Source organism: Ambystoma mexicanum, chromosome 6q (assembly GCF_040938575.1).
Source record: "Ambystoma mexicanum isolate Mex_15411 chromosome 6q, UKY_AmexF1_1, whole genome shotgun sequence".
Lineage (NCBI taxonomy): Eukaryota > Metazoa > Chordata > Amphibia > Caudata > Ambystomatidae > Ambystoma > Ambystoma mexicanum.
In genome coordinates, this window is record NC_090937.1 from 882236756 (window position 1) to 882262045 (window position 25290).

General features: G+C 48.3%; 1 protein-coding gene across 3 annotated transcripts in view; it reads left to right on the plus strand.

The window, feature by feature from the left end:
- Positions 1-7976: 7976 nt before the first annotated feature.
- Positions 7977-25290, plus strand: part of AADAT (aminoadipate aminotransferase) — a 1031752-nt gene continuing 1014438 nt past the window's right edge. For 2 of the 3 annotated variants that reach the window (XM_069631415.1, XM_069631412.1), the window contains exon 1: positions 7977-8113. In XM_069631415.1, the coding sequence (XP_069487516.1) occupies positions 8077-8113 (37 nt within the window). In that variant the 5' untranslated portion in view covers positions 7977-8076. Of the gene's footprint in view, positions 8133-25290 lie in introns of all 3 variants that reach the window. The other variant, XM_069631413.1, reaches the window with a different exon arrangement.

Genomic DNA, 25290 nt, shown 5'->3' on the forward strand with positions numbered 1-25290 from the left:
TGTTTATTTATTTGATATAGCGCAGAACCAAACCCGCAGGTAGCCGGGCGCACACATTACATGGATACCTGAGAACTTAGTTACTTTGTTACAATGGCAAGCAAGAAAAGGCAGTAGGGCAGTTCAACAGCATTACAGTCTGAAAATACATACTGTTAGAGCCAGGTGTTAGAGGCATAAAGAGTGGAGATGTCTGAATTTTTGTTGGCCTTTGATTGCTTAGCCATGGTGGGTTCCTATTAGAGAGGGGAGGGGGAGTGTTGAGGTGTTTGTTTTTGACTAGCAGGGTCAGCCAGGTGGGAGTTACTGGGCCTGCCCTTAACAGCTCTTCAGGTTGGTGGGTGTTCAGAGCCTTCGTATGGTGCTCTCGTTGGGTAAAGTGCAGATGCAGGAGGTTTCCGCTCCAAGAGTGGGTGGCCAAGCGCTGTGGATGCAGCCAGTACCCACTGGGCATCCGGTAGCCAGGGGGGGTGGCAGGGGGGAGTAGTTGAATGGGCTGGGGTGCCCCAGCAGGGGAAGTCCCTATTTAGGGTTGTGTTGCTGGCTGTGGCCTAGGGAGGGCCTTGTAAGAGGGACAATGATGGTCAGGTGGAGCTGGCTTACCTCCGAGTGGGAAGTCCTAACACCGCCGGTGCAGCCCCCATAGGCCTTGTCATTGTGATTATCTGTGCGACTATTCCGGAGTGAGAAGATGTCCGCCAAGCTCTGCTGGATGGGCAGGAGCGCCCCAGGAGTAAGGTGACGGTAGGCAGCCTTTGGAGTGCGGTCGTGGATGGCGGCAGGTTGTATTTTGGGGGGATCGATGGGAAGATCAGTGCAGGGGCTCACTCCACTCCCCGGAGCCGTTGGGGTGCATCAGCAGGACAGCTGGGTGGGCCGGGGCGCCCCAGGTGATGGTGGAGGGGCCTGACGATGCTCCGAGGCCATGATGTGCTGGCCCATTTGCCTGACAGATAGGGGGGGAGCGCACAGGCCAGCCTCCCTCCAAGGCGGCCCCCCGCCTCTACACCCCACGGGGCAGAGGGGACCCGTCCACCCCTGGCCCCTGCGTTTAATGAGGGATTGGGCTGAGGCCTGGAAAAGGTAGCGGTCGGGGGGGGGTGAATGGAGGACCGGGAACGCGCCCGCCACGTCGCAAGACAGCCGAGCCCGCACCACGGGAGGGGCCGCTAAATGTGCGGCTCCGGAACAGGCGGCAGCAGGAGGGGGGCCCCCCAGGCTGGGGTCCCTTTCCAAGCTAGGGCAGGAGGCAATGGGGGCCTCTGATCGAGTGGTTCCAGGGATCTGCGGTCCAGGTTGAGGGAGGGCAGGGGGGTCCTCCTCCAGCTCGCCCCAAAGTGGATACTTGGCGGGGCTTTGTTCTTTTGTGTCCGGGGACCGCGTCAGCAGGAGTCCCTGGCCGCCATCTTGATCTCCTTAGCTCCCGGCACGCGAGGTCGGCGGAAGAGATTTGCAGTCCCCTGGGCACCGTGGGCTCTCAAACTCGCCCTCTAAGGTCTCTAGATCTTCCCATTGCGTGGTGTAGCGGGAGAGCCTGCAAATTACGGCCAAACTCCATTTAATTTTTTTGACGAGCCCGGCACTGAGGCTCTCAGAGGAGCAGCTGCATCGTCGTCCAAGCCACGCCCCCGATCCCTATTGGTTTTTGTAATAAACCGCAGTTCTAACTTGCCATTGGCTGAGTCCTGCGTTTATTCTGGGGAAGGGAGTTGGGCCCTTGAGAGTTGGGCGGACCCCAAGATGTCCTCTGGTATACCTGGGAAAACCACCCCAACAATGGGGTTTCAGGAGCCTGCTGTTGCGGATCAGGTGGCAGAGCCCTCCATTCGCCAGTGTAAGCATTCTCCCAAGTTGGGTCTTCCATTGGTCTCTGACATTCGGGACAAGATCCTTCGTAAGTGGGCCAGACTGGAACAAATCTCCATGGCCCGGTTCATGGCTAAGCTGTACCCCCTCCGTGGTGAAGGGGCCCATCTACCTCCTGTGGTGAATGTTGATGACATTTTGGCCAGCCTGGTGTACCGTTTATCCATGTTCACGGAAGAGGCTGGAGTCAGGGACCCTGTGGACCGGAAAGTGGATTCTACCCTCAAGAAATCCTATGTTGGGTCCCATCTGGCTTTATGTGCCTGCACCTATGGGTTCTATGCCACAGATAAGGTGTTGACTGGCTTTCGTGGACTGCGACAGGCCTTGAAAGATGGCACTGGCTGTTCCCAGCTCCAGCCTGCCATGCAGGTTCAGATCGAATTTATGTCAGACCTGTTTTACAATGGAGTTCAGGGGACCGCTATGGCCATGGTCGCCACTGTCGCTGGTAGGCGCCATTTGTGTCTGCAGGATTGGAATTGGAAGTCGGAGGGTTCCCAGAAGCCTGCTGCTTTGAAGCTACCCTTTGAGCTCCCCTTTGAGGGTAAGAAAATGATTTGGTGACGCTCTGGAGTCCAAGGTTCACCGGGTCTTTAAGACTGATAAACATCCAAGTTGAGAAAGAAGGTGGCTACTGTGTCTGCAGTTGGTTTCCATCCTCCTTGCCGATTACCATATCCCGATCTACCAGAGTCATCAGCGGTTCCTGATGTTTGCTGTTGGGCAGGATCACGTCCAGTACCGTGTTTGGCCCTTCTGTCTCAAGTCGGCACCTCAAGTATTGACAAAGCTGTTTGGCTCTCCTGGTGGCGTCTTTACACCTGGCCGGGATTCAGGTGTCCCCCTACTGTGAGAAACCTGAGGGTATTCTCACTCCTAAGATCCCTCGATCCTCTTTTCAAGTGGCCAGGGAAAGGCCAGCGCTCTTAGATCCCGACCCTGGGGGTGGAGAAGCGAGGGCGGATCGCCTTGCGAACTGGAATGGGTACCCTTGGGAGAGACATGGTCTCCCCCTTATCCTTTTGAGACTCGACTAAACCCTCGCCCGACCTTTATAGGTTATTGTAAAGCTGTTCCCCTCATTTTCCCATACTTGACACTTGACAGTACTGGGACGAAGAAGAAACAACTAAGAGTAATGAACACTACACCCTTTTACCACTTTGGTACTGGGACGAGGCAGATGACGACTGGGAGATATGAGGGTCAGGCATGTCCCTTTAACTATGGTCAGGCAAGTCCCATTAGAGATCCACACCTGAAGCCTGTCAAGGGGCTGCAGGTGTTAAAATGCAGTGAGCAAGAAGGAGGCCTGTGTGGAATAGACCAGCAGGGGACTGTTCTTCAGAGGAGGCAGCCGTGGTGGGACCGGAAAAAGAGCCAGGACACCAGCAAACCTTACAGAAGACTTGCACAGCCCGTATACAGTGGGCTGTGTAAGTATTGGCAGACTGGGAGCCTCTGTGAACCGTTATCAGCAGCAGGAGCTGCGAGAGAGCACCAAGAAGAGAGGACACCGTCTGCGTCTAAAAAGCAGCATTCCGGGTACTGGCATGCAGAGAAAGGCATGCGGCAGTCGAGCGGAGTGCAAAAGGGTAAGATTGTCACCATCAACAGTGAAGGAGAAGCAGAAGGAACCACCGGACGGAGACGTCACAAGCCAGTGAGTGTCAGGGGAAGCCGCTCGAACACCGGGGCGTTCCTATAATGTTTATTGAATGCCCAACTAAATGGAACTTTAAAAATGAAGCGAAACAATGCCTATGGAATACCGAATTGAATAGAACTTTAAAACTAAGCGAAACTAATACTTACTGAATGCTGAACCGAATGGAACTTTAAAATACAGTGAAACCAATGCATATTGAATACCGCACTGTAGAGAACTTTACAAATAAGCAGAATTAATGATTATCGGAAACTGAACTGAATGAAACCTTGGAATTAAACATTCTAAGTATTGAATGGAATAAACCAAACAAATAAAGTGAATAACCCAAATGCCCAAGTGAAAACAAATTACAGAAAAGCGCACAAGTGTGACAGAGATTTTTAAGAAGGTGTGTGTGCGTAAAACACTCGAAACTGAACTTTTATGAATGAATGCGGAGTGACAAGGCCCAAAGACTGGAAAGGATGTTTGACAAGTGATGGCAGAGCAAGGAGGCTTAGGAAAAGCCAGAAGATTGTAAAGCGACACATCAGATCCAAGAGGCCAACATCAACAATCCTGATAGCGTGACATGTGATGGGTGGACTGATTCGTCTGACAATTGCGCCTAGACAAATGAGCCCTAAATGTTGATCACTCAAAGACATTGCGATGATGAAGTGAAAGTCTTGGGGAAGGGAACCCTGAGACTTGAGGAGCTACATTGTGTGGTCTTGAGATGAAACCTCAAACATTTTGTTTTCTGCGAACTGTGTTGCTTGAAACTTGGGAAGGGAAGCCTGAGGTTTGGTTTTGAACAATATTGAACTGTATTATCGTGAATTGGAGAAAGGTAATCAAGACTATTTTGTGGAACTTTCTTATACTTGGGGAAGGGGAGTTCAGAAAATGCTGAAAGCTGGTTTTGGTTTTGACATCCTTACACATTGGTTAGCTTTAGTTGTGAGGGGAAGTATAGGCTTTCGACACAGACAGGCATTTAGGTTGAACTCTTGGACTCAGAATTTCCTTAGTTTAATTCAGGTAGGGAAATTCCACCTTAGTATAGGGCATGTTAGGCCTTTTCCTACCTGACATTTGATTTAATAAAGTATTTTATGTTTAAGTCTGTTGTCTGTGTCTTGCTTCATGATGCCTTCACACTAATTGGACGATTGGTTAACTCCCGGCTTCAAGTGGTGATACATCTTCGTCTTGTCTGTCGTGCTCTGTCCCAGTGGGGGTTTCTGCTCAATCTTCCAAAGACACACTTGTCTCCATCAGAGACTCTTTAAATCATCTGGGCCCAGCTCTGAAACAGGGAGGGGTTGGTTTGCCTCACGCTGGACCTTCCAGTCGCTCCTGAGCATTCTCAATCACAGGTATTGGATTTCAGCCAGGGACCTTTTGTGTCTTCAGGGTTACATGGCTTCCTGTGTCTTTGTGGTCCCCTGGGCCCAGCTGCATTTGAGACTGTTGGTGTGCCACCTGCTGTCCCATTAGATCCCTTTTTATGACTCCTTGGTCCTGGTCTCTCCTGCCCTCTGGCTGCCGTTTCACTGGTGGTTGGTCCGGTCTCATCTGTGGAGGGGTGTGCCCTTGTCCCTGATCATTCTTACCACAGATGCCAGCGGCCTGGGCTTTGGGCCACTCTCCAGGACTTGACTCATAAGGCGAGGTGGTCTCTTCGGGACTTGGGGCAGTCCTCCAATTGGAAGAAATTGGCTGCTGTTCAGCAGGCCCTGGTGGTCTTCTGGCCTTCGATCCAAGGGAAGGATGTTCGGGTTCGGACAGACAATACTGCTTCCCTGGCTTATGTCAATCATCAGGGAGGCACAGAGTCCCATTCCTTGGAGGATCTTGCCCTGGTCATCGGATCCTGGGTGGAGGATCCGGGGTGGGACAATGTGACTGCGGACCATCTCAGCATGGCGTTTCCAGTCTCGGGGGAGCAGTCCCTTTGCCCCAAGGTTTTTCTGTAGGTCTGTCGGTGGTTCGGGTGTCCCTGGTTGAACCTCTTTTGCGTCCCTCTACAACGCACAGCTTCCCCGGTTTTGCACCAGGAATCTATTCTCAGGGAGCTGGGGGTTGGACGTACTTTCCTTGGCTAGGCCCCCGGGGCTACTTTGTTCCATCCCTTCTATTCCCCTGGTTGTTATAGTCATCAGCAGGATCAGGGTGTCTCTGGGGGTATTTACCCTGGTGGTCCCTTACTGGCTGTGGAGGGGGTGGTTCCAAGTGTTCTGGAGATGCAGTTGACTCCTCCGTGGGTGTTGCCCAATTGGCATCTCGGTGAGTGGTTCCCCCCTTCTCATCTCATCTGTTGAGGGGTATGGAAACTGAGAGGAGGCGTCTGCAGGCATTAGGCCTTTCGTGGCTGTTACTGGGACAGTCCAGGGGGCGTGTCGATCCTCCACGCTTAAATCTTGCAACCGTCATTGGCCCAATTTTCTGTGATGGTGTTCCCTGAAGGGTGTTCTAGTTCTGGTCTGTGGGCTGCCTGACATTTTGCAGTTTCTCCATGAGGGGACTGATAAGGGATTGGCTGTCTATACTCTCTGTTCTCAGTGGGCTGCCATTCGGGCCCTTCCGGGTTTCCTGGTTCCCTCTGGCTGAGGGTGGGATGGGTGGGCTTTGGTTTCTAGGCTCTTGGAGGGGGTGACGGAATCTTGTACTTCGGGTCGAGTTGGGGATCCTCCATGGAACCTGCTCTTGGTACTGGCTGTTGCAAAAGCCTCTCTTTGAGCCTCTGGAGGATCTCAAGCTGAAGTGGTTGACTCTGCAGACTACCTTTTTTGGTGGCTGTCACGTCAGCCCACTGTCTGGGGGAGATTGGGGCTCTCATGTGTCGTCCTCCATTTTTTATGGTCCAGGAGGAGGCCTTGGTCCTACGGTGTGACCCTTCCTTTGTGCCTAATGTCTCCTGTCTTGGTTCCATCAGTCTCAGGAGGTGGTCTTTCCTGCTTTCTTCCCTGTTCTGTCCTCTCCTGAGGAGAAGGCTTGGCATTGCTTGGATGTCCAGTGGGTGGTCCTGCACTATCTTTCCCAAACAGAGTCCTTTCGGCTCACTGACCATCTCTTGGTCACCTTTGAGGCTGGAGGCTGTGGCAACAGGGCTCCCACTCCGACTATCAGCCGGTGGATTTAATCCTTGATTCTCCTTCACTATGATTCTGCAGGAATCTGCCCGGTGGGGCGGTTGAAGGGCCGGTCCACTCGGGGGATGGCCGCCTCCTGGGCTAACTTGCGGGGGATGCCCTTACTGGACATTTGCTGGGTGGCCACTTTGGCTACACCCAGTACCTTCATTCGTCATTACCAGCTCAATGTGGAGGAGCCCCGTTCCACTTACGTGTAGGTTCTAGGGGCTGTGTCTGGTTGAGGTGGTGGCAGGGGTCTTCGTCTTCCTGCTGTTTTTCTTCCTTGAATAAATTGTTGTTGGGTTGGCTTCACATTACCCTTGGTGTCTGTGTCTTTTCCTTTCTGTTTTTCTTTGGTACAACTCAAATGTAAGTACTGGGGCGAGGAAGAGGGACGTGTAGGTATTGCCTGGATTACTTACTGGTAATCTTCATTACTCCTAATCTTACGTTTCCTCGTCCCAGTATGGACCACCATTCCCTCCCGTCGGTTGGAGGAGGTTGCCCGTTTCTTGGCTTTGGTGTTACTGCCTTGGATTTGGTAAGTGGGATGCTATACCTCCTGGGGTGGGGGGGGCCAGAAGAGGCCTACTTGTAAAAAACAGAGTTCCTGGGAATAGAGCATACTCAAACGTAAAAAATGGGACGAGGAAGAGTAGGAATGCAAATAATAAAGATTATCCGTAAGTAATCGGGCCAAGAGTCTAAAGTCTGACAAAAGGTAGTAACGCAGAGAAAACACGACTTAATTTACTCAATTAATATCACTACTTCATGCACACTCCTGAAAACTCGTAAATAAATGTGTCATGACCCTTTATAATACAGATGCCCACATAAAGCCACCGGCCTCTGGGCTGGACAATTCACAGCTGTGGCAGAGCTTTATTTGTATTTGTTTTAGCAGAAGTGTCCTAAAGGCCCACAGTACTTTTCTTAATAGCAGAGGCTACATTTGGGAAATATATCTCGAATATGAAACGTACAGCTCATGTGTACCCTGGTGCATTAGATGAACATGGTTAAGAAACACTTCTCAGTAAGATGTGTGTTTCATGCTGTCCCCCGGTTTCATTTGCATCCACAGGAGCAGAACTACGTGAAACCATCTGGTGGTTTATTTCATTCTTTTCCCTGTACAGAAGGACTGTGACCCTTTGAGGGGTGTACGTGTTCATCAGCCGCAGATTCGCGTTCCGCCCAGCGTTTTAATGTCACAGGTTGGGCCATGAGTGACAGGGTGTGTCTTGACCATCCATGCAGGCCGGCAGGGAGTAAAGTTCAGGCGTTGCTCTTTGAACCTTGCTGGCGATTGAGTTGTGCAAGACGAGTCGCGCCGTAGAGCCCCGTGTGCAGAGCGCAGACGGACGCTACCCACCGATTCGTGGAAAATAATCCGAGGGAGAGGACGTCTAAATGTCAAGCCACGCTGCCAAGGACCCCGAAGTCGCAGGTATTACGTGTGATAATGGGTAAGGAAGGTTCTGAGGATGGCAGGTGAGCAGTTGTGTGGGTACGATCTCAAGTGTTTTATTGGAGGGACCTTTCACACTTTTCAGTTGAAATGGACCCCCCCCCATGCCACTGCCACCACTTTGTACTATATACAAATACGTTAGTACATTACAACGCACTAAACCAGGTTCCAATGTACCTTCACAAGCTCTGGTCATTGTCCAGATGTAGCATCTTGAGTTGTTATCTTATCCCTTGTCATTATAACCGTGAGTTCGTTGCTATTTGGCATCTCTGGTCGTTAACCCCTCCTTCCAGGCCTTTGGGATTGGAAATCGAGCGGGGCCTAGTTAGGGGGTGTGGCCTAGGGACACGCCCCCCTAACGAGAGCCCTCCCTCTATTAAAGGGGTGGGGTGGGCGACGGTTAAAAGTTGGAATTGGGACACACTGGTATTATTACCTTTGATAAGCCCAGCCCCTCCTATTAAACAACAGAAGGGGCTGGTCGCACCAAAAGGTGTGAAACCAGTGTGCCCCAGCTCACACGCAGCGCTTTCATTCAAGGAGTCCGCTTTAACCACGGGCTCCTTGAATGAAAGGTTGTACTTGAAACAGGAGGAGAGCTGGAGGGCCCAGTGTCTCCTTTTGTTTTCGAGTAACTAGTTATCACCCAGCATCATGCGGAGTCATGACTAGTTAGTTACTCGAAATAAAAGGAGAGCTGGGCAGTCCAGCCCTCCTCCTGTTTCGAGCACATAGACATCAGGAGGCCCGCACTGCATGGTTATGCCTGCTGCTTGCAGGTGTCAGCTTTTTTCTAAAACAAAGTGCTGACACCTGCAGGCAGGTCGTATAACCATGCAGCCTGTTTGCCTGAGGTGTCGACTGGCTGGGGCTAGTCGGGGGTGGGCCCCGGCAAGGGAGCCATTTCTGGAGACTGCTTGGGTCCGCCCCACTTAAAGCCCTGCCTCCTTCCAGATTGTGCATTACACTAGTGAGGAAGGAATAATACACCCCGTTTCGGCGCAGCAGACATTTTGCGCGCAGAAACCTTTCTGGAGCCGCTGATTTGGCGCAAGGGACGTTTGCACGTGGCTGTAAACGCCCTCATGTCAAATACAAAAGGATTACTTTTCGCAAATGTGCACGTTGACAGGTATGCGTGTTAATGTGTTTTATTTGCGAGAATTAATCCAGTTTGACCATCAGGTACACCGTGTTACAGCCCAGGGCAGTTGCAAGTCTGCCAGAGGGATTGTAAATAAAGCACGTTGCTGCCAGCGCCTCTGGCCTCGGATCAGCCAGGGCCGGAGTCCAAAGTATTGGTAAACTTGGACTTAACCCCTTCGGACCCACCTCCCAGCTGTTTTTCTTCCAAAGAAATGTGTAAGGCTGTACTCGCCCTGCAAATCAGTGGTTCCCTTCATGTCCAAATTCAAATGTAGGCCATGTTTTACGAATATGTTTTTATAGAAGGGTTAAATGATTGCATGAGAAGCCTAGTGCATACACGTCCCCTTTCCTCTTCCGGCATCACCATCTGCCTTTGGAAGATTGGGTTTGATGTTTTATTTCCCATCCACCTTTCATCTGTTGTTTGAATTATAAAAAATTTCACTAGCAATAAACTCGGGGTACACCTACATGCCTTTGCCACCTGGGTAAGCTGGCGATTTAGCATGTGATTGCATTTACTTTATTGGATGAAAGCAGCCAATTCCTTTCTTGGAGGTGTCTTTTTCTGTGCGTGTGGGCAGCCTGCGGGCATATGTTTGAATGGGGAAGCAGGTTTGTGGAAAGTTGCTTGTTAGATTCTGTCCATACTCAGTGGTGGAAATGGGAAAAATGTGGCGGGGGATCCCACAAGGACTGGGGCGGGGCCAGGGTTTGGAGGAGGGGGCAGAGTTCCGAGGAGGCGGAGTTCAGAGGTGGATGGAGCTGACAGTTGACCTCCGATCAAAGGAAACATTCAAAATAATAGTTTTAAAACGGTGCAATTTCTTTCATGCTGCTTCTTTTTCAAACTCCACACTATTTATACTCCAACCCTAGACTAAACACACACGTCTACTTCCCACCCCAAGTCTCCTAGCAGCACCCTAGGGAAATACTAGTTTGCCGCTAACCGATGGTGAACTCTAGCATTTGCTGATAAGCACCTAGCTAAGTGACCTGTTTCTCAAAACAGGTCACTTAGCTAGGTGACGATGAAGAAAAAACGTTAATTACAGTACATGGTTCAACGATCTGTACAAGGGGCGCAGGGGGGGGACCTCTCCCGTTTGGCACCTCCATGAGGGTGCCCAACAGGAAAGGTGTCCCGCTGGGAGGGCAATGTGTGCTGAGCAATTCCTGCTCATCACGTTCATTATCCTGGCAGCAGGACACCTTAACCTTTCCGAACTGGATAGGTGTCCCGCTGCCACACAATGTCCCAAGGAGCTCTGTGAGCTAATGTGAGCCATTAGCCACTGATGGGAGGGAGGGGAACTATTAGCAGGGACTTTTGTCCCTTTAGAAATGTGCATGGGAGGGAGTGATCAGCAGTGAGACTGGTGCATCATGCTTCAGGCTTTATGAAATAATGACTATGGCTTTAACCAAGGGGGAATTGTTAGGCTAACATTAATCTATATGATGCTATAGTGACTTTGCATGAATAATGGAGAGAATGCAACTAAAGCCATCCTCTTATTGCTCAATATATTTCTTTAATGATGTATATAGTGTAAAGTATGAAAGGGTTGTTTCTTATGTAATGTGCTTTTCTTCCAAGGCATTGCTTTAAATAAAGTATTATTTAAGCACATGAAATGCAAAGGGAAAACTTAATAAATATCTATATCAGTTAAACCTGTAAAGATGTGCTCAGTTGCTTAAATTGTCCACATCCCGGTTTCACCATTTAGCCAAAGTGTGTGATCCTGGGCAGATCATTTAATCATACTGTGTCTTATCTGCAGCTCTGTTATTCACTTCAGAGCATATGTTAATATATCATGCTGTTATTTAAAAAAAAAGCCTAACTATAGATTTGCTCCATAAATAAGAATAGTGCAATTTAGGTATTTTGCACCACAAAGTTATTTGCCACTTGGCTTACTTATGGCAACTTATTCTAAAGTCGCTTCCATGGTGCCACCAAGTATCAAAGACTGATGATGCTCCTTGCAATGTCCTTTTCTGTGAAGTCATTTCTGTTGGGGCAATCCATATGCAAATTAGGAGGTTTGTATGTTTATTTGCCCCAGAGCGCCTGGACAGAGCTCTAACGGATGAGTTTCCTGCATCTGTAATGATTCTGCAGTTTTATTTATTTGCGTTCTGTGTTAAAATACCATCTACGGAGTTAGCTGCTGAGTTAGCGCAGCCTGTGTCAGTCTACTCTACGCTGCTGAGACCTGAGTCTCTCTACTGTTCCTGTTCTTTTTGTGGGAGGACCCATAAAAACTGCCAGAATCCGCGGAGCTAGCTGCTGAGTTAGCGCAGTCTGTGGCAGTCCGTGGACAGGACTGGCAGACTCCCTCCCAACGGAGGCTGGAAGCCTTGAAGAACCTCTCATACCACCTCAGGGTGGAGACAACGAGGAGAGGCGCTGGATGAGAAGTTCCAGGCAAGGCCAACACAGGCTCGACCCTCCATGCCTCCCCTCGGCCCGCTCCACCCCAAGAACACGCTTTTTACCGGTGCCGGGGCCGTGTAAAGACTTTGCACTTCAGCTGAAACTACACATGCCCCAAATCGCACAAATAGCCGAGTCACCAGAGGAGCGCTCATCTGAACTCCCGCAGAAATTCCCTCAACCGGAGGAAGCTGTGTTATCATGGGAGGACTCAACCATAAATCATAACATTTCGGAGATGAATCCAGAAACGGACGCCATGCGAATGCGTGAGCCAGCGCCAGAGCATCCCATTCCTGGCAGGCACCCAGTGCAGCCCACCGAAGGGTGGACTGCGAGGGACGCGCCTGCGGGCTCTTGGGACGCGGACACTACAGCCTCACAAAATGAAAGTCAATGTTATCCATCTAACACTTCTACACCTACCTTGATCACTGCGGCACAGGCGACAAAGTGTGCAATCCGGTCCCCAGGTCTGTCTGGCCAGGCAGGTTCCCCCTGGGGCTGCAGGGGAGCGGGTGTGCTTGCGCCGTCTGCCCCGCGGTTCCAGGAGAGCAGGTGGGAACCCCCTCCCGACCCGCGCACGTCATCAGAGCAGAGGGAAGTGCGGGCTCTGATTTACGTGAGCGAGGCTCTGCTTCTGCAAGGGGGCGGCGGGACCGAGGAGCTCTCTGGAGGCGGGTCCTTGCTCCCAGCTGGAGGAAGAGCGGGGCCTGGATCCCGCCCAGTAAACACCAACCAGGAAGTATCAGCCCTGGAAGAAATACGTGCTGATCCCCCGGCATCTACCTTGACTTCCTCAACACCTCCCCAGAAGAAAAATAAAACCAGAAATGGGGGAAAAAGCACCCAAAAAACACAACTTAAAAATAAAAGACCAGCACCTCTGCCTGTCCAAAAAGAAAAGAGACCTTCGGTGAAGGTCCTGTCAAAATCATCAATATGCAACTGCTTGAAAGAATACTTTGCCAGTCAAGGCAAAAGAAAATACGACGTGTTAGCAGAACTAACGGATGCAGAAATATTGGAGGCCACCACATACCCCCAGTTGGTCCTAAAGCTTGCAAAACCCCTTTTATCCCAAATAAGGGGCCTTCAAAAGAAATAGGACCTTTCATGGAAATGCCCCTGCTGCCAGGAAACCAACCTCCAAGACCCCATATTTCCACCCCTCTTCTGACCCAGAAAGCCACTTCTAACAATTCTTTAGAAGTCCCGTCGAGACCTAGGAAATCTCCAGCTAAAGCCCCTCCTATTGCCCTGCCGTCTCTTCCTGCAGCAAACCCAATTGTCCCTGAGTATACGGGACAGTCGTCCCACACCAAAATACCAGTCCCGAGAGACCACCAAAAAACCTCCACAATGTTGTAACCAACTGACTCACCGGCCCAGGTGGAGAACGCCCCACTGCATTTGACACCACCAAAAATCCACCCGGTCCCAGGGCCTTCTCCTTCTTCAACGGCCAAGGACCTGCGGCCTCTGAAGAATCCAGCACAAGTGCCCTACTCACAGGTTTCTCTGCAAGCCACACCTCAAAGAAAAAGCAGAGCCGGAGAACAAGTCGATGATGCTCAGAAAGACACTCCGACAAAAAAATTCAATTTAACAACATTGATGTCTGCAATAACAATTGCGCTTGCCCCCTTCGGAAAACTGTACGAAGCCATAAACGATATGTTGAAGGACCAAACCACGCTAAGTGCAATGATCCACACCAAATTGACCTGCCTGGAGGGGTACATTACAGCCAAAGAAAAATTGGACAGTGAACTATACAACAAAATCCTGGCTGCTCCCTCATGGATCGGCCCTCCTACGGGGGCACCCTTGCCTCGAGCAATTGTCATCAAAAACTCAACAGACCTTGCCAGACAAACAGATTTTAGCTTTTCCAAAGAAAACCGGCTGACGCCCCAAAAACAAGTGGCCGAAAAACCGAACCTTAGTGGAAACATTTGTGACCTACAAAAAAACTGCAAAATAAGGAAAAGACTGACCCAATCCACCTATTTACATTCGTAGGGTGCCAAAAGGGGGCCTTTAAATCCAGCTCACAACAAAAGGGGCCGAAAGCCGGTTCGCCGCAAATCCTGATAAACCCAAACCAGGGCTCTACTGAGGCGGATCTATCACCTAACGCCAAGATAGCCGAGAACCCAAAAAACTTTTTACGAACAGTGAAAGCAGCAGAACAAATCGACCTAACAGCGGGTAACGGGGCTGCTCCCCCACTTGGAAAAATGGATCCCTCAAAAAAAGCCACTGAGAATTGTGGCTCACCCAGGTCTCCTACGCAGTGTTCCCACCTCGCCAGGAACCCACCACAGGCCACTGCACGACAATCGCCGATCACCGTCGAGGATTTTATGAGAGATGAAAACTTCATGAACATTACTCTTCACATATCACCACTGAGTGTCTCCCAGCACCAGAACTGGAAAAATGGGAGAAAAACTCTGATCACCAAACCCAATCGCGCAGACTCTCCGTTCTCCAAAAAACATAGGAGGCACAGCAACAATAGTCAAGTTGAGAACCGTGTAAATAACTCTAGATATCCGAGAGGACCAGAATCTCTTAGAAGCCGCCCTTCATCACCAAAAAGGCACTATAAAGGCAAGGATCTATCCAACAGAGACAAAGAAGAGTGCAGAGAAAGACGCACTCCGGACAGGCAGACGAGAGAAACTTGTCCACTGAAGCAGAGTAGCCCCCACAGGGAAAAGGCCACCACACAAAAAATCATAAGTCAGCGTCGCCTAACACCGACAAACATTTTCAAGTTAGAACAGATCCCGCAAAACTCGGAGGCAATAACCCTGAACAGGGGAACGGTCCTAAAAGTCCTGAAACACGCTAGAGGTTTTAAAGATCTGATGACGGATGATCTAAACTTAGTCAAGCCAAACCCCAAAGACCAAAAGGTGAAGGCTTACCTACATGTCAGAGTGAACAGCCTAGGCCGGAGGACCAAAGAAGGCGAAGCAGACCTCCTCAAAAGAGGCTACTATGTCACAGAGATGACAAGAACAATAGGTGAGCAAACAACCCGAATTCGGGATAGACATCCTTTCGCCCAGAAGCCCCACTATAGGTCAAAAACAGAGGCCAACAAGTGGAACTTATCTCAAGCCCATAAACCAGGCATTCACCAAACGCCGGCCACCACTGGCAATCAATTCCAGACTAAGTTCGCAAACAGGAAAGCCACTCAAAATCCCTCGAGTTTGCCAAGAGGAAGCAAAGATGTTCAAAAGAACGCCAGTCCCGGACTGTACCGGGCCGCTGCAACGAGAGCCCAGAGTCCTACCGATAAGGACCACCAAGCCCCTGTGCATTTGGAACCTGTATCCTGCCGCAATAACTCATCAACATTTGCACCAATCAAACAATTTTTGGCGTGGCTTCCGAAAGCCCCGGAAACTCTATTGACTAAATAGCAACTAACGCCCCCTAGTAAAACTATGAGGAAAATCGCAGACCCTACAAAACCAAATGGATTTTACACAGAGAAGACTCAATCTACTGTGGATCTCAAAATGATGTCCTGGAATATCAGAGGACACACCCACCTAACAAGAGCAGGAGATGTCAACCTGGGTGACTTCCACATTATAACACTACAAGAAACATGGCTCCTCGACACCCCAGCAATAGACGGCTTCTCTGTAGTGGTCTCTCCAGCAATTAAAGGATGACTGGGCCGCCCTTCGGCTGGTCTCTTAGTGGCAGTCCGATCAGGATCCGGTCTGTAAATTCGGAAACGCCTTGCTTCCACTCAGAGCCATTTAGCAGTACTAGTGAAGTCGGAGCGACCGGCTGCTCGCCCCCAAAGCACGAAGATCTCCTGGCTCGTTATAATAACTACTTATTGGAACCCTCAGACCATCTCGGACAAGAAATTCCTAAACATCATTGAAACAGAGATTGACGGAATCTTTACAGACCAGGACAAACCTCTAATAATAATAAGTGGAGACTTAAACGCTAAGGGAAGCTTCAAGCACAAATCCACCACGCCATAAACTCCAGGTAGAATCTCGCGGACAATTATGGCAATCGCTCATGGACTCCAGAAACCTCCATAACACCGAGCAGTCTCTCCCCCCAGCTTGCCATATTCCAACACGGGAAAGAGGCTCACAAAAAGGGACAATTGACTACATCTTCACATCAGAAGGAATGCTCAGCCTGATCACATCCTTTGAGGTTATACGGACCGAGGCCAGTGACCACAACATCCTGAAAATGGGGTGGCCCACTGAGAGCAGCCCGAGTCTCCATATGCCCGAAGAAATTGAAACAACAGCGCAAGGAAATCACCTTAGATTAAAGGCGGAAAGAATCAGAGAACTTTCAAAAAAACTATGCCACTCAGCTCTCCAGGAAGGAGAGAGGATTTACATCCCCAATGGACTACCAACCTCTATTACTATCGTACTACTCAAATTCACAGAAAAAACCAAGGGGAAAACAACAACCCCTTTACGAGTACGATAAGGAGCTGGTGATGAAACGGCGAAACCTGAGGAAATTGAAGAGACAGGCTGAAAATGCCAATTCTGATTGTCTAAAGAAAGCTTATTTAGATGAACATAAAAAGTACAAATCCTGGCTAAGATTCCATCGATGTTCTCTCTATCAGCAAGACTCCGAGAAAATGTTGAGAAAGCTAGCAGACAAAAATTCCGGAGCATTTTGGAAATTGATCAAAAAGACTGGCAGTGCACCAACTCTCATAGCGTCAAACAATGTCTCGGAGGAAAGCTGTAAATCCCATTTCACCACCATATTCCAGCCCCCCCTGCCAAAGTTGATCATCACTCAAGAGGATCCTGAAGTAATCAACTGGGAAGATTTCTCAAATACAGACGACAGTGAGACGGCGATGAGGAGACTAAAGTCCTCCAGAGCTCCAGGCCCAGATGGAATCACCAACATAGATCTGAAAATCCATCCGGCAGAATGGGCCACGCTCATCAGTCAAGTCTTTAAAAACTGCTGCCTTTCAAGATCGATTCCAAGGTCCTGGACCTCCTGCGTGGTCGCTCCAATTTACAGAAAAGGAGATAGGGCGGTGCCTGGCAACTACCGCCCCATCGCGCTGCTGGACACTATCGGAAAGATCTATGGCTCATTTCTCTTAAGGAGTTTCCAAAAATGGGCAAAAACCGCTCCATGTAATGACCCTTTCCAAGCGGGATTCATGAAAAACTCTGGAACGACAGTCAACATTATGATTCTCAGTATCATAAAAAACAAACTCATGACAGGGTCAGGAAAGGTGTTCCTGGCGTTCATAGATCTCACTCAGGCATTTGACCAATTAGACAGAGAGATGCTATGGTCGAAACTGGACCACTGGAACTGTCTGAAAGAAATACTCAAGTCAATCAAAGCCCTGCACACTGCGACCACCATGAGAGTCAAGCTAAATCAAAAAGGTCTGTTATCTGAGGAAATTCCAATGCACAGAGGGGTAAAGCAGGTCTGCCCACTTGCCCCGGCCCTATTTACTTCATTTTTGGGTGACTACAAAGAGGGCGACAGCCTCATAAGATCCTTTGCGTCCAAAATTGGTCCAACAGCAGTGGCCCGCCTACTATACACAGATGACATTATTCTTCTTGATCAGACTACAATTGGCCTTCAAATTCAAAGACAACTGGACAACTTGGCCAAACTTGGAGATAAACAAAGAGAAAACGAAAATCTTGATTCTAGACAAACCATCGAAAACGAAGGCGAAGAACCTAGGCTGGCACATCGAAAAATCGAACATTGAAGTAGTTAAAGACTTTAAATACTTGGGCGTGATGGTGGAAAGCTCAAAAGGCGAGACAACGATGCAAAAACACCTGTGGGAAAAGACACGAAAACTTACCACGCAGGCCCGCATAATAGACAGGAAATATGGCTCTTTTTCGCTGCTACCAGTATTAAAGTTCTACAAGGGAAAAGTTGTGCCGAGCCTGGTGTACTGAGGTGAAGCAATGCCAACAATCCCCTCGACAATATGGCAAAAACTGGAGGGTCACTTTTGGCGCAAGGTCCTTCAATTTCCTAATTCAACTTCCATCTCGGCAATTCAAAGAGAATTGGGTTTACTCTCTTTGAAAGCAGCAAACGAACTGGAGAAATGGCTTTGTTTAGAAAAGTGATAATGCCTGAATGCCCCCCACTGTACAACATGATAAAAATGGAAATGTAGGTCGGAAGCTGCAAGGCGCTAACAACATGGGCCGCCAAACAGAGATCTCATTTGGCCAACATCACATGCTCTGAAGAGGTTCTGATTCAAAATCCAACAAAAGTCAAACGTAAAATGGACCAGGCAGATTGGATCGAAACACAAGCCCTAGCTGAGAAAAACAAGCTATTGATCCATTTACCTTTTCAGGCTAAAAAACTGCACTTCACAACCCAAATTCTCAAAAGGTTCCCGGATAGAGCTCTGAGATTCACCTTTCTAAGGACACGTCTAAACTTACTCCCGACAAATGAAATTCGGGCTGTCAAGGGCCTATTGACAACAAATCATTGCCGCTTATGCAAAAACGAATCTGCAACCGAATCGGTGAAACACCTGATTAGCTGTCCGTCGACCATCAAATGGAGAAGAGCATATCTTGGACCCCTAATTGAATCAAGCATCCTGTATGAAGAAGAAGTATGGTGGAGTCGACTTTTGAGTGGTACAAAGACATCCTGGTCCCTAGCAACTGCAAACATTTTAAGGGCTGCTCTTGACGAATGCACCAAACAAACTATTGATTAACTCGGCCTGGGTCTGGTCATTTAAAAACTGTGAAAAAAAGCAAATCTCAACGGAACAAGGCATAAGAAATAAGAAACGAAACACGACATCAAAGAACTTTGCAAAATCATTGATTTGATAAAGGCAAATAACAAATATTAAAAAATACCATCTACCACTAATCTTACCAAAAAAGTAGATTGGGGCAGGGGTAGTTGATTTGTGGGCGTGTATGAGACCATATCCCCCCACCGCCCACTCGTGCAATGCTGGATACTCTGCTGTTGCTCTGTGGCTGTGCATAGGGCAGATTAGATCACCAAAAATGCCCTGTGCACAGCCACAGAGCACATTAGATCATCATTGATTATATTTGCTTAAGTTATACAAAGTGCTTTTCGTTGCATTGGTTACTAGTGACTGGAGCCTTGTATTATGGTGCTGTGGCTGGCCGGATCCCAAGATCCAGCGGATCTCGCATCCGGCGAGAGCCAGCCCATTGACCAGCACTGCCCATACTTTATTCAAGGTGCAGAAATTATTTTTAAAAATGGCTTCCATTTGGTCGCTAAAAGAATGGTGATGAGTTTAGGCTAGTGAGAAGTGGTTAGTTGTGTTCATATGTGTTTAGACAGTAGACACGTCATCAAACTTGTCTGCAATGCAAATCTTTATACAGATGTCTCTCTACCAACATTGTATTCCTAATAGAAAGTGACTCCCTAAATCCCCTATCACAGATGAATGTACAGCCATTGATGTAGTCCACACCCACCACTGCTGTGGCCTCATGGTGCTGTAGGCTGGACCGTGAATGTGTGGTTCTGTGTGGATCATGTTGGGTGCTGTGTATGGGGGCCAGAGATGTACTTTGATTGGTGCTAAGTATGTCTACCTAACCGTATCTAAGTTGGGAGCTATACATTTTTTTTATTAACTGCACCTGTAACATGTTACAGGTGCACTTTCATCTCCGTCGCCTACACGGCTGATGTGTTTTTGTTGTATTAGCTGCACCTGTAACACAGGTGCACATTCTTTAATTGCATCTGTAACGTTATTTCAGCTTCCCCACTTGACACATTTATTACTGAACAAATTTAAATTTAGCTCAATGGGACTTCTTTTCCTTAACTTTCACACTGGAACCATAGGGATTTAGGTCAGTATGTACTATCATGGTTTAATCATAGTATTATTGATGTTAAGTTACTGTGCATGTAGCAGTATGAATGACATTAAGGGTGCACGCAAAGAACAGCACTCAGGGGTCACAGGCGGGCATGGTTTATCCCGGGCCTTAGAGGGGCCCCCAAACAGACCTTTTTGAAATAGTTCCATGCTCATCTTTACCCTAAATTGCAAAGGTTTTTGCATATATGCCAACAATACCCAACCCATTTGTGAGATTGAAATCCTGTTTTTACATTCTGGAAAATGTAGTCCACAATTTAAAATGGCTAAATCAAGGACTACAAGTCCCATATTGGAAAGAAAACAGAAATAGTCTGCCATCTCCAAAATGGGATAGGACATATTGGCACGTATGCTTTTGTCAAACAGATGTACCGTATGAAAACTACTTCATGAGGCATGGTTTACCAGTTACAGACTGTTGGCAAGCTAATTATAATTCCCCTGACAAAGTACTTACAGATGTAAGCAAAGGTTTAAAGATGTTTCATTGTATTCTTATAAAATATGACTGCTAATGTAGGAAAGCTCCTAGACGCTCACACTAGAAAAAATACAACTCACTAGGGAAAAAGGCCCAATACACCTCTTGCAAGGATAACCAGGTTTATTTCCACACAAACCTGGAAAGCCCCAACAAAGAACTCTGCTGGCCCGGAACATTCTGCCAAAGTCTGCATGAGCAGGGCATTAAGAAGGTACATTGTGTCATTAGTGACGTCATCACATACAGTAGAAACCCATGCGGCTGATTGATGAGACCCTATACATAGACTGCCTTCTCCATAGGGGATGCAAGGCCATTCGTCCCAGTCCCTCCTGTCCATCTTCTTCCATGTAGGTGATGCTGCATTCATCATCGGTCATGGAATGGCGGCTAATTGGCAATTATGTACAAATAAAACAATACATCTCTATATATCTAGCAGTGCACCTGGTACAAGCAGACAGGGGCCCGAGGGAAAAGCAGAGGTCACATTAACTCACAAACTTCACTCGCTCCCAGACAGGCCGGCACCACTACAAGGTCTTCCACCCTCGTTCTGGGCTATAATTGTATCTCTCCCTGTATCTCACAGCACACATCATGTGATCTAGAAGTGAAGGCAAGAAAGTCCTGCTTCCTGATCTTTCTTGATCGATTGAGAGGCTAAGAGGTTTATGAACTCTAGTCTGGGGCTGGCTGGTACCTTGGAATTCAGAGGTCTTAAGCCTGGGGCATTTGGGTGCTACAACATAGAGTTGGGACTAATGGGGGTTGAAGGCCAGTGCCCTCTTTTTCGTGAGATTGTATTACACAAAGACGCTTACCCCTCCTCCTGTGGCCTTGCAGGGCACACTCTTCCCAGAGCATGAAGGCTGGACACTTTCAAGACAATGAAGAGTTTATGGATCTCTTTGGATCTGACCTTTCTCATCCGTGCCCGGGATACATCCTATTCCTTTCATCATGATTTCGGCATAAACCTGTGATGCTGGCTGCTGCACCACATTTGTGCCTTGTGTGCCAATGTGGCTGCTCATTTTTAAGATGGTGTTTATTACCGTCTATGAAGCATGCAATAATATGATTGTGGAAAGGATTTTAAGAGCACGCCCCTCCCCACTGGTCTATTATATTACATCTCACGGCCTTTGCCTTATTCTAAACAGTGTGGGGGTGTGGGATGGTTCTACCCTCCACCCCCTCCCAACACTACTTTCCATAAACAAGCCCATTTTACATGCATTTTTGTTTCTTTTGGGTCACAGCAAAAATGTTACAACTACGGTTCAACAAGTTTTGTCAATTTAAATGCGATTCACCCGTTCAAAGCTGCATTCTGTTAACTGCTTAAAACCCACAGTATCCTGAAACTGTCCTAAGGGTGACGGTGCAAGAGTTTTCTGAAGAGCTGCATGTAAATATGATATGATATGGCATTTATAACGCGCCTATACACAAGTGTTTCAAGGCGCGACGAGGCAAGGGAGGGGAAAACAGTGGAAGACAGGCAACGATCCTACTAGGCCAGGTGTCATTCAGATTGTGCAAGTGCGAGGGTAGGGAGAAAGGGAAGAGTGCCAGGGGAAGGGAAAGGGGAAAGTGCACTACATGGGAAAGAAGAATAAATACGATAAATAAAACGGCCTGATGGTGGCAAGTGCAAGGTAAGAGCAGACATAAGTCCTGGTAAGGGGACTGAAGGGATACAGAACCAGTCCCCAAGTGCAGGGGGTTGCAAGGGAGGCAGAGCAGGTGAGCAGAATGCAGGACCTGGCCCCAAGATCAGAAAGGGTGGCCAGGTAACCAGTGCAGAATCGGCAGGGAATTTCAGCATGGGAGAGAGACAGAGAAAGCAGAAGCAAAGAGGAAGGTTTTGAGGTGTTTCCGGAACCGGAGATGGTTCTCCTCAAGTTTCAGGGAGGCAGGGAGGCTGTTCCAGAGGGAGGCCCCAGCCGAGGAGAGAGATCGACCACCAACTCATTGCTTGGAGAAGCGGCTAACCCTGAGGGAGTTGGAGGCAGATGAGCGAAGAGCCCGAGAAGGAAGGTATTTAGGAAGAGAGTTGAAGGTAATGCGGTCCCAGGCCCCACACGGCCTTGTGGATAATGCAGAGGGTTTTGAACTTAATCCTTGCAGCCACTGGGAGCCAGTGTAGAGATTTCAGTCCTGGAGAGATACGATCCCTGAGCTTGAGGCCAAGGACCAGTCTCGCAGTCCTGTTTTGGATAAGTTGCAGAGGGCGGAGAGTAGAGGCAGGCAGATTTAGATAGAGGCTGTTGCAATAGTCCAGCTTAGAGAGAACCAGGGCTCTGGAGACGGTGAGCTTCTGGGGGAAGGAGAGGAGAGGAAGAATACCTCTGAGGAGGTGCAGCTGGTAGTGTGACTTCTTAGAGACATCGGAGATGTGAGGAGAGAAGGAGAGTGTGGAGTCGAAGATGACCCCAAGGTTTTTAGCCTTGCAGGTGGGAGCAGGAAGAGGGCCAAGGGAGGCCAGCCAGAGAGCTGAAGGGAAGGAGGGAGAGGGGGTGCCAATGAGTCGAATCTCGTTCTTACTGGCGTTAAGGCAGAGGTCGTTGGCGGAACACCACTCCTGGATAGCAGACAGACAGTCAGAGATGAGGGAAGGAGAGGAGGAGGCAGAGGGTAGCCTGAAAATGAGCTGGGTATCATCTGGATAACACTGAAAATTGGGGCAGAGAGCGGCAATGTGGTGGGCAAGGAGGCCAGGTATTGGTTGAACAGCCAAGGAGAGAGGTTAAAACCCTGGGGGACGCCACAGGTAAAGAAAAAGATATCAGAGTGGAAGGACCCAAGTTGGACCTGGGAGGGTCGGTCGGAGAGGAAAGAAGTCAGCCACACCAGAGCCTGTCCAGTGATACCCAGGTTATCACAGAGACGGTTGAGCAGGATGGCGTGGTTGACAGTGTCAAAGGCAGAAGAGAGATCAAGCAAGATAAGGACACACAGGGTGTTGGAGTCAAGGTTGGAGAGAAGGTCTTCACGGATGTTCAGGAGAGCAGTTTCCGTGCTTCTGGCAGCCCTGAGGCATACCGATGGTCATGAAGACAACCAACAGATTTGGTGTGGAGATTAAGATGGGAGAGGGCCAGTTTCTCCAGGAGCTTGCCCAGAAAGGGAGTGATGGAGATTGGGCGATAGTGGGGACAAAATGGTGTGCCATGAAAGTTGTGCCATGAAAGTTGGGGGGGACAAACACCCCTGTCCCCCCTAAATTTACGCCCATGCTCGCAGGCCATAAAGGAGGCTGTCAATCCTTACCTTTCGAGGGTCATAGTTCTCAGAATGTACTGCAACACATCGCTCTACAGGACGGAGCAGTGTACTTTTCAAAGGTTCATTCAAGGAGCATGGGAAATACTGCCCCCCTACCTTACATTTAAGGCCCACCCAACATCTTACCCTGTCCACTTGCTCCTCCATATCTATGGGTGATGCCCCTCCCTCCCTTTCCTCCCCACTTTACCTCCTTGGCTGTCCTACCAAAAAGATATGAAAACCAGAAACACAAAAAAGGTTCCTTTTAGGAGCCACCTTTCCCCGTTAAAAAAATAGAACAAAAAAAATCATCACAGGACTTTTTGCAGCCGACATGGTCCGCAAACAGTATAATAGTCTGCAGACACCCAGAAAATTCCAGGGGTGGGGGGGGATTTCAAAATCATTTCAGTCGTTTTCATTCAAAAATAGTGGCTCTTAAAAAAAATATTTTTTTATTGTATACTTTGGGGGGGTGGGGGTTATATACTGAAATAACAACTGTTCTACTGAACTTATTTATTTTTTCCAACTTTCACAAAAACTGCTTCTAATGTTTTTCTTGTTTTGTTTTTTATTTACTAGAACTACAAAAAAAATACTTCATGACATATTTCACAAGTTCAGTTGTTTCAGTGCATTTTGGATGTTGAAAAGAAAAATCTGATTTCCGACATCACTCAAATTCACTCCATCTCCTCAAATGATTTAGATCCTCCAACTTGATATTTTCGTTGAGAAAAGATGCCATTCCTAAAGCATATAAAAAAGCACATTCATCACCATTCACAAGCTGTCTACCTTCTTCCATCTGAGGACAAAACAAATTTGGATGTCTCCATATTGTCTTCGATTGATTTCAGAAAAAAAAAATTTTGCAGCTGGAAACAGTTCCATTAGGATTCTCAACATATCCTTCAGTACAACTTGCAAAGATCCTGGAGACACATAGCCCAAAGTCTTGCTTCCACAAAGTACAACAATAATATCTGACGTTCTTAATGTGAGCCATCCTATCACAGAATGCTAATAAGGTCACCCAGTTTAACCCACAATCTGCATATCACAAACTTCCACTTTGTCCAATCCAATAGTAGCAGAGATGCCACGAGATTCACTATAAACCTTCAATGAATTGATCCAGGAATCTCACACCAGCCACACACTCTGCTTCTACACATCCATAGCATATTCACTAGACACAACATAGAAAACACGTTCTACCCTCTAGTCCTGTACACTTCAACTTCTCCTCCAGACTCACAAAACCTCATTGGCTAATCCCCTTTAAGAGACCTGGACGGCACGTGTGGGTTCACGGACTACTGTGGTGTCCGCAGACTCGACGGACCTACAACTCTTCGATTCACCTATAATAACAGCTCCCTATAAACTATATTCCACTCCCCCCACCTTTTCCAGGCTCTCTTTTCGGCAACAAAATAACCCCAAATGTGTTTTCCAGATTTTCTTCTCATTGTGCTGTCCCCGGTTAGCAGTGATGTCCACCGACTCTGCGGCAACCGCAAATCCTTTTTCAACCTATAAGAAAAGTTCCTTATCAACTATTTCCACTCCCCCACTCTTTCCAGCCCCTTTTTTCAGCCACCAAATAACTCCAGATGTGTTTTCTAGACCTTTTCCCCACTGCACTATTTGCAGACTGTCCATGGATCCAACATGGCGACCATTTAAAAAAATTTGCTGCAACTCACGTTTTGAATTGGCCCAATTGACCAATCAGCGAGCACCTATGATGTCGATGAACATCACGCTGCTCTATGATTGGTTCGCGGACTGGACCCAGATATCGCTTTTTTGTCTGACCTACTTTT